Source organism: Balaenoptera acutorostrata, chromosome 11 (assembly GCF_949987535.1).
Source record: "Balaenoptera acutorostrata chromosome 11, mBalAcu1.1, whole genome shotgun sequence".
Classification (NCBI taxonomy): domain Eukaryota; kingdom Metazoa; phylum Chordata; class Mammalia; order Artiodactyla; family Balaenopteridae; genus Balaenoptera; species Balaenoptera acutorostrata.
Window position 1 is genome coordinate 79,558,088 of NC_080074.1, and position 13,855 is coordinate 79,571,942.

At 36.7% G+C, this 13,855-nt stretch overlaps 1 protein-coding gene across 4 annotated transcripts in view; it reads right to left on the reverse strand.

The window, feature by feature from the left end:
• The window catches only part of FGD4 (FYVE, RhoGEF and PH domain containing 4), a 222,545-nt gene that overhangs the window by 69,016 nt on the left and 139,674 nt on the right, over positions 1-13,855 (reverse strand). For all 4 annotated transcript variants that reach the window (XM_007175668.3, XM_028164903.2, XM_057557360.1 and 1 more), the window contains exon 2: positions 7,807-7,959. In XM_007175668.3, the coding sequence (XP_007175730.2) occupies positions 7,807-7,959 (153 nt within the window). The remainder of the gene's footprint in view (positions 1-7,806; positions 7,960-13,855) is intronic.

Sequence of the window (13,855 nt, forward strand, 5' to 3'; positions counted from 1 at the left end):
ACCTTAGATGAAATTTTTTCTTTACAGTCCTCTGAGGTAGATCATTATTTGCCTCCTATGTCTATGAAGTCTTAGAGAGCTTAAGTGATTGGCCTGGCGTAACAAGGCTGATCATATTTCATAACTGGTACCCAGACTCTAGCTCCTTCCATTATTAGCACTGCTCCTCATCATAAATCTGCAAAAGGTGGTTATAGAAGTTCTATTACTATTGTCTGCTACATTAATAGTTGCCTAGCATTAATATACCACAAATCATTTGGTTACTAATAAGTCCTCCACTCAATTAATTGAATAGTAACAGATTATTTCCAAAATACTAAAATCTACAGGTTTTCCCTAACAGATGAGAAATTCTGTAGATGAGAAAATATAATATGTCACAAATGTTTAATCAGTACAGGAATTACTTCAATTTTGAAAACCAATACAGTATCATTTTTCTCTTCAATTAACATTCTGGGTAAAAGAATATATAACTATACATGTTTTAACAAATCAAATAGAATCATCTCCTTTTTTCCTTTTTTAAAACCCTTTTCCTAACTTCTGGAGAAAGGGTGGGGAATCATGTCTTCTTCTAATTACATGCCCCATTTTCCCAGAGCTGTTTACCCTGGTTTTCAGTAATCTCATCTCTTTTATGAACTTAGCTAGCTGACAGTTGCCTGATGCTCACTGGCCCAGATTTCATCATTTCTGTGCCAGTTATCAATTCTTACAGAGAAGGGAGAAAAAAACATATATACACACACACACACACACACACACACATATATACATGTGTGTGTGTGTATATATATATATAAATACAATGAGCTACAGGTATAACAATTTACCTCTTTCCCTGTCAACACAAACAAGAAGAAAATTCCAGTGAAAAAATGAAATGCTTCTTTTTATGAAAATGATACTATTTTCCAAGACGTACTTGGGGGTGCGGGTGGGATGGTTAGTATAGTATCCATTGGAAAGGAAGGGGCTTACACAAGTGTGACATTTGTTCATTTTAAGGAAAAATTTCCTGTGTAGAACAAATATATACCAAAATAGTAAACCAGGACAATATTCCACCCCCCCCAAATAGTTTTAATATTAGGAATAATTTCGATATTCCTAACTAGAATATTCAAAGAAGTGAATGTGTTCTTTATCATTCTGTGTGTAAAGATTGTTATAAAATAACTCTTCCATCTAGAGTTTACTCAGTGAACATTCTTTCTTTGATACTTGAAAGATGCAAAGAAAATGATATGTATCAGCCAGTCAGTTTCTCAGAGATGACTCCACCGACTTTTCCCATCTGAATTATGCCTCTTTTAAACTGCATCATAGCACTGTGTACTTTTTCTCTAAAGTGCTTATAATAAATTATTATCTAATTATTAAGTAGTAATAAGCAGTATTAAATAATAGATCAGCAATAAAATATTAAATACATTATAGATATAAAGCTTTCTCTTCCACAAGTCTGGAGTCCTGTGAGGGTAAGGAATATGTTTGTTTTGATCATAACTATATTCACAGTAACTACCTGCACAGAGCTTGGCAAATTTGTGGACTACATGAAGAAACTAATGTGTCATCAAGGAGCTCATATCTAATGGGGAGACAGTTTCAAGATGTTGATAAAGCAGAGCACTGGGTACACAGTTAATTTAGAGGCACAGAGGAGGTCTCTATTTCAGCAAGAGAGACAATCCAAATGTGTATATTCTCTGGTTTATGATACATTTTAAATAAAAGAGCACAAATGCTACATGGTATATGACAAAAATCCCAAGAGGGTCATGAATGGCTAAAGTGTCAGAAACACTGTCTTAGAGGAAAACAATGCATACTCTGATGAAAAGACATAACTGACAAGTGAAAATGATTCTTTTCTCTTGCTCTCATCATTTTTGATTTTTTCTTTTACACCATGGAGGTCAACATTTCCAAATGCTCTCTGGACATCTCCTACGTGTCCTATCAGCACCTCTGGTTCATTATGTCTGAAACTCTACTTACTACTTCTTCCCCCTGCAGCCCAAAGGATGTAAACAGGAAAAAGTGTTCAATCTAACCAATAATCAGAGAAATGCAAATTAAATCCACAATACCACTTCAGCCCCATCAGATTAACCAAAATTTCAAAATCTGACAATACCAAATGTCACTGAGGTGTGAAGCAATGTGAACTAATACATTTTGAGAGAGATTATAAATTAGTACAACTGCTAAGATCTCTCCCTCCCTCCCTTCTCTCTCTCTCTCTATATATATACAAACTTACACACACACACACACACACACACACATATATATATATATCCAAAATATATATCATAGAGAAATTCTTACATATCTACACATGGTTTTTAATTTTTTTAACTTTTTTTTTGATCCCAACTAATATTTATTGAATACCTATTAAGTTCTATGCACTTGATCATATCAATGAACAAAGGGAAAGATAAGAAACAAAAAACATAATAAGTAAACCATGTATCAGAAGGTAGTAAATGCTAAGAGGAAAGGGGAGGGGCTAAAAGAACAACACAGGGGATCTGGAGTGTAGGGAGTGGGGGAAAAGGGCATACTGCAGTATTAAGTAGGGTGTTCAGAGTGGGCCTCTTTGAGAAATTCAGATTTGAACAAGACTTAAAGAAGTTGAGGGAATTATTTGGGGAAGAGCATTCTACCAGGTAGGTGAAAGCTACAGACCAGTGGAGGCCAACGTGACTGGAGCCAAAGGAACAGGCAGAGCAGGTATTGAGGTCAGAGGGAGGGCCTGAGAAGGCAGAACCTGTGGAGTGCTGTAAGGATTTAAATTCCTGTAGAGCTCTGAGCTGAGGGATGATATGATATAGCTTAAATTCCAACAGCACCACACTGGCTGCTAGGTAGAGAATGTAGGGAAGTAGGGTGGGAGCAGGGTAGGAACAGGGAGAAGAGTTAGTGATGCTGAAAGCTCGGCTTCTGTGCACTGGTGCCGTACTGAATCTCGGAGACAGAGTTTTGGGTGAAGTAGAAAAGAATAGCTTTATTGCTTTGCCAGGCAAAAGGGGAACAGAGGGCACCTGCCCCAAAAAGCTGTGTCCCAACCTAGGAGGATTTGAGGAGGAGTTTTATAGCAATGGGTCAAGGGTGGGGTTGCTGATAAGATTAGGGTGTGTGCAGGGCCTGCACTCCTCTAATCTGGTCTCAGGTAATCTTGATGAGTTACTCTGGTTCCTTTAATTCAGCCTCAGTTGGAATTCTCTGGTATGAAGAATGCTGACATCTTAAAAAGCTTAAAGACATAGTTCTGTGTATCCCTTGAGGTGGAACCAGGACTTTTCCCCAAGGCTGCACTATTGTTTCTTGGCTGCCTCTCCCTTGTCTTTGGATCCCTTCCCTTCCCGGATTAGCAACAGTTCGAATCTGTCCTTTGGAACGCAGAGAAGGTCATGAAGGATGGAGTCAAGAAATGGGGGACAGAAAGGCTTCAGTGCCCAGGAGCCCCACAGGGTCCTGCTTGGTTTCATTATGAGATTACTATATAATGGTGTTTAAAATGAGGTAGTGAGAAATAGTTAGATTCCAGATATATTTTAAAATTAGTTTTCCTGGAAAAAAAAAAGTAGTTTTCCTGAGAGATTAAACGTGAGGTTTGAGAGAAAGAAAGAAGAATCAAGAATGACTCAGACATTTGGCCTGCCCAACTGGCAGGATGGAACTGTCATCAACTGACACAATAGGTAAAGCAATTTTTGGAGAGATCAGTAGTCTAGTCAAGGACATGCTAAGTTTGAGATATCTAATTGACTATAAGTAAAATGGGCTCTACTATAGCCAATTTTACGGATAGTAAATAAAACCAAAAAATTTAATTATTCAAAAATTTCCAAGTATGCAAAATAATTATTGAGAATGAAAAAGAAACTAATTGCCACTGTCTACTGAAAGAAAAATGCATAAGGAAAAGTTATGAGTTAAGTTTTATTCAGGGACCTTACTAAGGACTCAAGCCAGGGAGACAGCCTCTCAGCCCTGAAGAACTGCTCCAAAGAGGTAAGGGAAGAGCCAAGATATATATGAACTTTCTTTTGCTGGGAAAAACATGTAATGAAGCACAGAATGATTACTGCTAATCACAAAGAATAGACAGACATCTCAAGTTAATGATTTTAGTGCTTTTCTATGTAGGGAAGATTCAAGAATCTGGGGTCATTGAAATTTTTCCTTAGATAGGTATCTTAACTATCTAGGGGATGGTATATCCAAGCAAAGAATGCTTCCTGTTTTTCTCCATCCTAAATTCCCCTCAGGGTGCGCAGTTGGTGGGTTATTAGCTTGATTCCTGTAGAATTGGAATGGCAGTAACACTTTTTTTCTTTACACCAGTTTAAGTTTGGGGACTACCATTTGTAACATATTATACTTTAAGAATGAAACATTACACATAGAATGCTTTACCTTAGAAGCAGATGAAATGAATTACTCAGTTGTGTAAATTGAGTGTATTTACTTAAATTATTTGAACAATAATGCGGCTTTCAAAGTTGATGAAAATTTTTTAAACATTAAGGCTTAATGATTGAGAAGTGACACTATGTGGGCTTTATCAAAATAATTAACTATGGAGAATGTTAACTATGGAGCTAGTTATGTCTAGCTCCTAAGAGAAAAAGTACAACTATCTTTAATTGCTAAGAAGTTCTTTTGAGTTATGTCTAGCATGGCAGAAAATAGGCCAATATTAAAAGTGGTGAACAAGAAAGACATATTGGAGTTGCTCAGTAATTTGTTTGACTGGTAGGATTGGTAAAAAGTGAATAAACCATTGTTTCCCAAGGCCTTAGGGTATTTTCTGAGGCAAAACAAGCCCTAACTATAGAAGGAATCCATTTCAAAAGCTACAGGCTTAGATTCAAATGAAAGCTTATCTAATCTAAAATTTAGCTCTTTTATCCTTTTGAAAAATATAATTCTTCAAAAATATCTACTTGTTAGTAATTTTTAAAATTGAGATATAACTGACATATAACGTTATATTAATTTCAGGTGTACAGCGTAATGATTTGATATTGGCATATATGACAGTAAGTCTAGTTAACATCTGTCAACACACAGTTACACGTTTTTTTTTCTTGTGATGAGAACTTTTAAGATCTCTTAGCAACTTTCAAATATACAATACAGTATTATTGACTATCGTCACTATCTAAATCCTCAGAATTTATTTACTTATCGGTAATTAATAAACACAAAAACATAAACTTGATGTTGTTCCAGACACATTACTACATAATCACCACTAATAAAAGTAGTCAGTTCTCTCCTTTTAAACATCACCAAATATTAGCACTCCACATGAGAAACAAACACGTAAAGAAGATTCAATTATGAGCTATTTTTAGGATCGAGATCAGAGTTTCTCAAACTACTGACATTTCGGGTCAGATAATTCTTTGTCAGGGCGGTGGAAAAGGCTGGCCTGTGCATTGTAGGATGTTGAGCAGCATCCCTAGCCTCTACCCACTAAATGCCAGTAGCAACTCCCAAATGTCATCGCAAGCAAAAAAGCCTCCAAATAATACTCATGGGGTCAAGAGGAGTGCAACAGGCCTGCAAAATTATCTCCAGCTGAGAACTACTGATCTAGAACAACAGTCTTCAACTGAATGAAAATTCCATAATGGATCTTGAAGCCTCAACAGCCTCGTCATGCATAACTTCTAAGGGAGTTGCAAGGAAGTGGGCAGAAAGGTGTCAGTGTCATAATCCCTCACTCTGGGCAGGAAGTCTCCGTTAGCATCCCCTTCATTTCTCAGCCTCAGTCACCCAAATGTTCCTAAGGATCTGGAGGAATTGAAAGTAGCTTCTCGCTACTAGCGGGTGGGAAATACTATCTGTCAGCAAGTCAATAAGTGGTGCTCAGTCTATCTGGCAGCTGGTCCGACAATACCAAGATGTAGCCTCATTTCAGGACGCTGCTCTCTTTATGGCACACAGTCTAAGTTTTAAACAAAGAACAGCCGAAACTGAAAGAGACATGATGAGGGAGCAGGATTCATTCAGTAAGTATTACTGAAGGCCTGCGATGCTGTGTGCTAGGCACAGGGGATGTAGTAGTGTAAAAGGCAGAAAAAATAACCAACATGGATGAGTGAAATATATAGTAGACCAATCTGTAATGAATGAGAAAAACCAAAGCAGGGATGATCAAATATGAGATTTAAGGGGTGATGGTGGGGTTAAAATTTTAGCTAGGGGGGCCAGGGAAGGGCCAAACAATGAGTGAGAATATTTTGAAAAAGAAGTATAAAGTACTCTATGTAGTTTATTTACTATCAGGAAATACTCTGTCGTTATGTAAAATTATATATATAAACCCATATTCAAGATAGGAAGTAATTATATATATTTAAATAGCAATACATTGATTTTCATATAACTGCAAACAGCAAAAAGCAAGGTCAGCGTTTTCTCCCCTAAAGAATAGGATTATTTGGCATATGGCAGCTCAGGAAGGACACTGCTAGAATTTATCTCAATGAACTAAAAAACCAATGAAATAATGCAATGCATCTTTCCAAAACAGTCTTTATAAATAATGAAATTCATGCTTTTGATCTGGGCAATTACATAAAATTGAATTGTATTTATTTCTTACATATTTTTTTACCTTATTTGAGGTCAGCTTAGGTCTAATGAGCAAGATGGAATCTTGTATTGTGCAAATAAAATGGCTTAAATCATGATCAGAAAAATTTCTATTTTCATATTCACAATGTTATAAGGAATATGGCCAAAGATTAAGGTTATAAACTCATGAATGAGCTAGTCATTTGAATCTCCAATTATCTGACCTTGTTTGATAGCCATATCTCATACAACTACCAATAGAGCTATCAGTGAGAACAAAAAGAAAAATATCCCATAACCTGGAAGACTCCATTTTACCCCCATTAAAGATCTCTTTCAGAAATTCTTAAAACATAAGAACAAGAAAGAGACCAAAGTAAATACAAAATAATCCAAATAGAAATTGATTTTTTCCAAAGTATAGTGATTCTGAAAATGCCTAATATTGTTTCTTGGCTGAATGTTCAGCGTTTGATATAAATGAAAACATATTAGAAAGAAACTACACATTAAGCCACAGTGTAGCATAGTTTTGTGTTTGTTACACTTCAAAAGGCCTTGCTCTCAATCATCAAAATTATAATTCTGTGCTTCTTAAAGTTAATACACAGTTTACTAGAAATTTATTTGTAAAAGAAAGTGGTCACTGAACAAAGCATTCAGAGATTTCCACCATTATAATTTTTAAATAGACGGACTCTTTTTCTGTGGATGACTTTACTAGGAAGGCTGAAAAGCCCCAGTTCCTTAATATTGCAAAATCACATTCTTGCTAAGTATATTAAAGCACTGTTTTAGAACAATCTGTTTCACAGACCCTCTGACATCTAGCAAGTCACGACGGCTTTCCGACACACACGTTAATTTGTTACATATTTATTATGCAAACAGTAAGTTAGGCTCTTGTACTATGTCAAGCATAATGCATGAAGAGATCACATTTCCATTAAGGGGACATGTAAACAATTTACGCAACATGAAAAGAACCATAATAGAGAAATATATAAGGTGTTTTAGGAGTAGAAACCCCGCCTGAGTAGGTTCACAGACTGACTTTTCTCCTGAAAAAATAAATGCACCCAGTTCTTCCCATTTGGAGCTTAAAACTCTTTCTTAGTGATCATCATTCTTCTGTGTTGTCTTCATCAATGAAGAAAGCATGGAACCTGATCAAAAAAAAGGCGATCAGCATACCTTGTGGCTTTGGACTTGCAGCTGAGAGTTTTGCTGGAGTTTTCCCATTTATTCCCTGAGCCTCTTCATCAGATACCTTCTGATCAATCAGTGTGGTTGTGCTGCTTTTCAAGCAAGGTGAAACTATAGTGATCTTTGGACAGGTACTGCTGCCTGGGAGAGTTCCAAAAGAAAGGACAGGTAAATGCAGAGGTGGAGCATAGCTACGTCTCGGGACTTAATTTCTTCTGACCCCATAAAAAAAAACAGTCACAGTTACAAGAGTATGCATTGAAATACTTTTCCCACGCGTGCTGGCCTTGACAAAGAGTTTTCCTGAGAAAGATCTCATTCCATGTGCTTGAGAAACCTTATAATACATGCTGACAGAGACTGCTGACTACTACACACACACACACACTCTCTCTCTCTCTCTCTCTCTCCCCACCACCGCCCCCCTCCCCGCCCCTTTCCTTGCAGGGCCATGGAAAGGGCAGAATGCAGCTGCTATGATGCAGGTGAAGGAGAGGACCAGAGGGCCCCAGCACTAATCTGTTAAAAGCGTTCCTTTCCAGCATCCAGTCAGTCACCAGTCATTGAGTGGTTCAAAAGAACAAAGCAGGAAAGCACGAACATGACAGCTGACCTAAAGACTCTAGAAGAATGGCTTGATTAAAAATGAAGAAATCACACACACACACACACACACACACACACACACACACACACACACACACACACACCATGCCCCTCTCTCACTAGCTTACTCAGACTCCAAATCAACGTATTATTAATACCCGTTTTCAAAAAAAAAAAAAAAAAAAGAATGACGAGAGTATGTAGATAATATTCATATTTAGTTACAACTCAAAAATCTTTGAAACACTGCAGTGCTTTAAAACACTGAAATATATCATGAGGCATAGATGGAGAACAGATCAATTCTTAGTACAATTTCTGATATAAGAAGTTAAATACTGAATTTCAGAGACTTTTAAAGAAATCATAAGCCAGTGTTTTCTCTTTATACACATGCTGAATTTTCCTTTCTTCTAGTTGACATGGTGATATTAACAACAGATTAGACCCTGTTTAGGAGAAAATAAAATTTCTACCAGGAAATTCACTATCGTTAAATAAAAGTATGCCATTTAAGAAACTACCATTTGACTAAGAAACAGTTTCATTTTTACAGAATCCAAATATTTAAAATGAGAACTATTAGAGATAAAAGGCCTTAATAATTATTCAAAACAAGAAAAGCTAATAAAACCCAATCAACTTTTTATTGAGTAAAAAAATTCCCTTTTACTTCAATTGATTATTGGGTAATATTGATTAAAAACTACAATACCACTTTATTTTCTGTGCTCCCCTTAAAATATATCTGGGTAAAACAAATTTTAGAAGATATTAATAGTTCCAAGTATTGTCTGAGAAGTTATTAGAGACCCAATGCTAAAACACATTAAATGAGTTTCATCAGACACCCTTCTGCTAAAATGGGCTGCCAATTAAATAAAGCATTGTTTAGCCAAATAAAGGCCTTGAATGCAAGATTTAAGGAACATTTATTTAACAGCATATTAAAAATTATAAACAGAAGAAATAAAAGCTCAGTCTTTAAATGTGTGATCCTATCTACCTTCTTAGAAAAACCACATGAAGTAGGCAAAGCATATTCCTAAAATCCACAGTGTACCATCCAACCACTTAGCCTTTTAGGGGCATTAGGATGTTTGTTCCACAATGATCCCAAGAATGGCTTAGTATCTGAAAGGCCACCTGCTGGGGTCTAGTGAAGGATGGCCTTGGGGCAGAAACAGTGAAAAGCCACAGCCCAACTACAAATCAGAGGCAGAAACTGTAACTTGACAGTAAAATGAGACACTGTGAAAGCAAGAATGCAGCTTTAGAGATGATTTATAGCAACAAAACTATAAAAGGGGGCAGCTAAGGGGTAAATGAGAAAATGAATTAAATTGAATCTTTAAAAAATAGATCACCACTGTTACATATTAAAAGATGAAACTACTTTAATAATTAACCTATTTAGAAACAAAACATGTCTTGAATAAATAATAATTTTTAATTGAAAACTAGGCACTTAATTTCTGGATAGCAAGCTTGCAGGATCTGATGGGTTTACAAGATCATATTTATTAGAGAACATCTCAGATGAATGCGATAAAATGCCTGCAGTAGGAGATCAAGTACACATCTATTTTCTTTTGAATCCATTAAAGTCATGATTACAAATCTTTTGCCAGTGATAATAAATCCACAGCCAGAAACTTCATTTCAGATCATTATTTAAAACCCATCTCCAAACTTCAGCCATTATCACAAGGTATGAAAATATGGTGAAAGACACAGAAAACACATTCTTAAAAGGTTGTTAAAAAAAAAAAAAAGCAAAGACAAATATGCAACAGAGACCATGCAAAGCCCAAAATCTTTACTATTATTTACTACCTGGTCCTTACAGGAAAAGTTTGCTGACCATGGTCTAGGTCAAACACATAATGGTAAAGGAAGTTTGACTAAAATTAGGCAGCACCATTTCATTAAATCATCTTCTAACATCCTGGATATTAGCAACACAGAGGAATACTTCTTTTTGCTTGTTTATGACTGACTCAGCCTATTCACATTTGTCGACAGTCCTTATTTGGGTACCAGTTGCATAACAGGGACTTGAAACCAAAATTGTAACCAGATGGTCTACCTATTCAAGAAATTTTATATTATAGAGACTTCCAGATTCCAATTTACCAAGAACCAGTATGAGTGATTAAACAGGTATCTCTGGGCACAGATACAACCAGTTACATTATGTTAGCATAGGGAGAGGGGTCCTATTTACTGTCTCTTCTTTTTTTTTTTTTTTTTTTTTTTTTTTTTTTTTTTTAAGGATTTTCTTATTTATTTATTTATTTATTTATTTATTTTTGGCTGTGTTGGGTCTTCGGTTCGTGCGAGGGCTTTCTCCAGTTGCGGCAAGCGGGGGCCACTCTTCATCGCGGTGCGCGGGCCTTTCTCTATCGCGGCCCCTCCCGTCACGGGGCACAGGCTCCAGACGCGCAGGCTCAGCAATTGTGGCTCACGGGCCCAGCTGCTCCGCGGCACGCGGGATCCCCCCAGACCAGGGCTCGAACCCGTGTCCCCTGCATTAGCAGGCAGACTCCCAACCACTGCGCCACCAGGGAAGCCCTACTGTCTCTTCTTGAGGATTGGTAATCTATTTAGGTACTGGTCCTAACCATTTTGCATTCCTCTGTCTTATGCTTGCTGGGTCATATCTCCTGTAAGAACTGCCTAGACAGATGTAACTGCAGGGTATCCTCAGTTATTCTCAGTTAATCCAGCCTCATCTTTGACTGCATAAACCTCCCTGTTCCAACTGGAGAGGTTCCCACTGTGGCTTAACTTTCATTTATGTGTCTTTTGCATAGTACTTGTGAGTGGCAGATAATCTCTCTGACTGGTTAGGGTAATTTTGTCTCCTATTTGCAAAATTTTGTGTTGGGTTGTTACGTTTTGCCAACTTATTCTTGAATGGCTCTTTCACAAATTAAGGTTGGATTTACTCCAAAGCGAAGTCTGTTCACTTCTTGATTCTTCAGGCCTGATCTCTTGTCATGGTATCCATGACCTCAGATCACATCTTTATGGCCATGTCTATAGTGCCTCACCCAACCATAACATCTCTCCCAACTGCACCAAGTCTCTAGCCCAGAAGATCTCCATGGACTCCACCCCTCAGGACAAGAGGATCTCTTGATTTAAGAGCACAGAGTAGTTTTCTAAGGGAAACAATCTTGCTAGGTGTATATTGTCCAGAAGGAAACAGATACTTAAAAAAGAAAAAAAGAAAAAACCAACCAATATTTTGAAATAATCTTAGATTTACAGAAGAGTTGTACCCAGGTTCTTAGGTTAGCATCTTATGTAACTACAGTATGTTATCAAAACTAAAAATTTAATATTGGTACAATACTAGGCCACAGATTTCATTCAGATTTCACCATTTTTTTCACTAACATTCTTTTTCTGTCACAGGATCCAAACCAAGATATCATGTTGCATTTAGCTCTCCAATCCGTGAGAGTTACTCAGTCTTTGCTCATCTTTCATGACCTTGGCAGTTTTGAAGAGTCCTGGTAGGTATTTTGTAGAATGTCCCTCAAACTGGGTTTCTCTGATGTTTTCTCATGATTAGATTGGGTTTACAGGTTTGGGGGAAGAACATCACAGAGGTGATGTACCCATCTCACTGCATTACATCACTGCATGATATCAACATGATCATCATGTGGTGTTAACCTTGGTCACTGAGTGAGGTGGTGTCTGACAAGTTTCTCCACTGGAAAATATTCTATTTATAAGACATTTTTCAACAGTCTTCTCCTATCATCCCTTCAAAGACTCCCCATCTGTCCCACAGATTCTGGATATGGGTCATATCTCCCATGTGCTATTTAAAATGCCTAGATTAAGAGATCAATTGCACTTTTAAAAAAAGCAATTAAAGTTATAAAACTCATTTGTCAATGAGGAACAAATCCTGAGCAAGGAAATTTATTTCAGAAAACGACTTCAGTTGCCCAAACTTCAAGAACTCAGTAATAAAATCCATACCCACGTCCACCCCACCCTGCCAAATAATAAGCAAACCACAAAGGATCTTAAGAAGAAAATATGATGGACAGTTTAAGAAATTTCCTTGGACTTAGAAAATCTAATTCTAGGAATCTAATCTACAGAAACAATCTTGTGTGTATAAAAGTATATGCATATGGACAGTCAGTGCAACATATGCAGCTGTGAAAAACAGAAAAACAAAAATAACACTGGGAAGATCTCCAAGATATTATTAAATAAAAGACAAAAAACTAGAAAAATATGTACAGTATGATTCCACTTTAAAAAAAGAAATAAGATACATACATATGTGTGTAACTGTACTGAAATGAATGTAAGGTAACATGGCAAGGGGACAGGGGTAGGGTGAGAGAATGAATGAGAACTTTTATGTTTTGCTGTCTATACAGCAATATCATTTAAATCTTTTAAAATGAAAATGTACTTATTAATTACTTATACAAAAAAGAGAAAAATCTATGAAAGTCGCCAGGTATATGTGCTACAAATTATTTTTAAAAGTATATGCTTTACATGTGTACACCTATGTTCATAGCATCACTATTCATAATAGCTAAGATGTGGAAGCAAACCAAGTATCTGTTGATGGATGAATGGATAAACACAAATATGGCATATACATACAATGGAATATTATTCAGCCTTAAAAAGGAAGGAAATTCTGATACATGCTATAACATGGATGGCCTTGAGGCCATTGTGCTAAGTGAAATAAGCCAGTTGAAAAACACAAATACCTTATGATTCCATTTAAATGAGGTACATAGAGTAGTCAAAATTGGAGACAGAAAGTAGAATAGTGGTTGCCAGGGACTGGAGGAATAGGAGAATGAAGTTATTGTTTTACAAAAGTTAAGTTTTACAAGATCAAAAGAGTTCTGTGGATGGATGACTGTCACAGTAGCACAACAATGTGACTGTACTTAATGCCAATGAACTGTACGCTTAAAATAGTTAAGATGGTAAACTTTATATTATGCATTTTTAACATAAAAATTTTAATTAAAAAAGCATATCCCTTGCTTAATAAAAAAAAAAAAGTAAAGAAATACTAATGTATTCAATTGCCTACTCAGCATCTCTACTAGTATGTCTAAGAACTAACTCACACCCAAATCTGACTCCCTTGTCTCCCAACTCTCACTCAAAATTAACTGCCTTTACCATCCTCTCCATCTCAGTTAATGGCAACCTCATCTGTGCTTAGGACAAAAAGCTTGGAAGTGTCCTAAAGTCCTCCCCTTTTCTCTCAGACTCTACATCCTACCCATCAGGAAATTCTGTTGACTCTACCGTCTACCACTACCACCTGCTCAGCTACTATTCTGGCCTAAATTACCACAAGCTTTGACTGGATTACAGCAAGACCTTCCACCTGGTCTCCCTGCACCTACCCTTGTCCTCT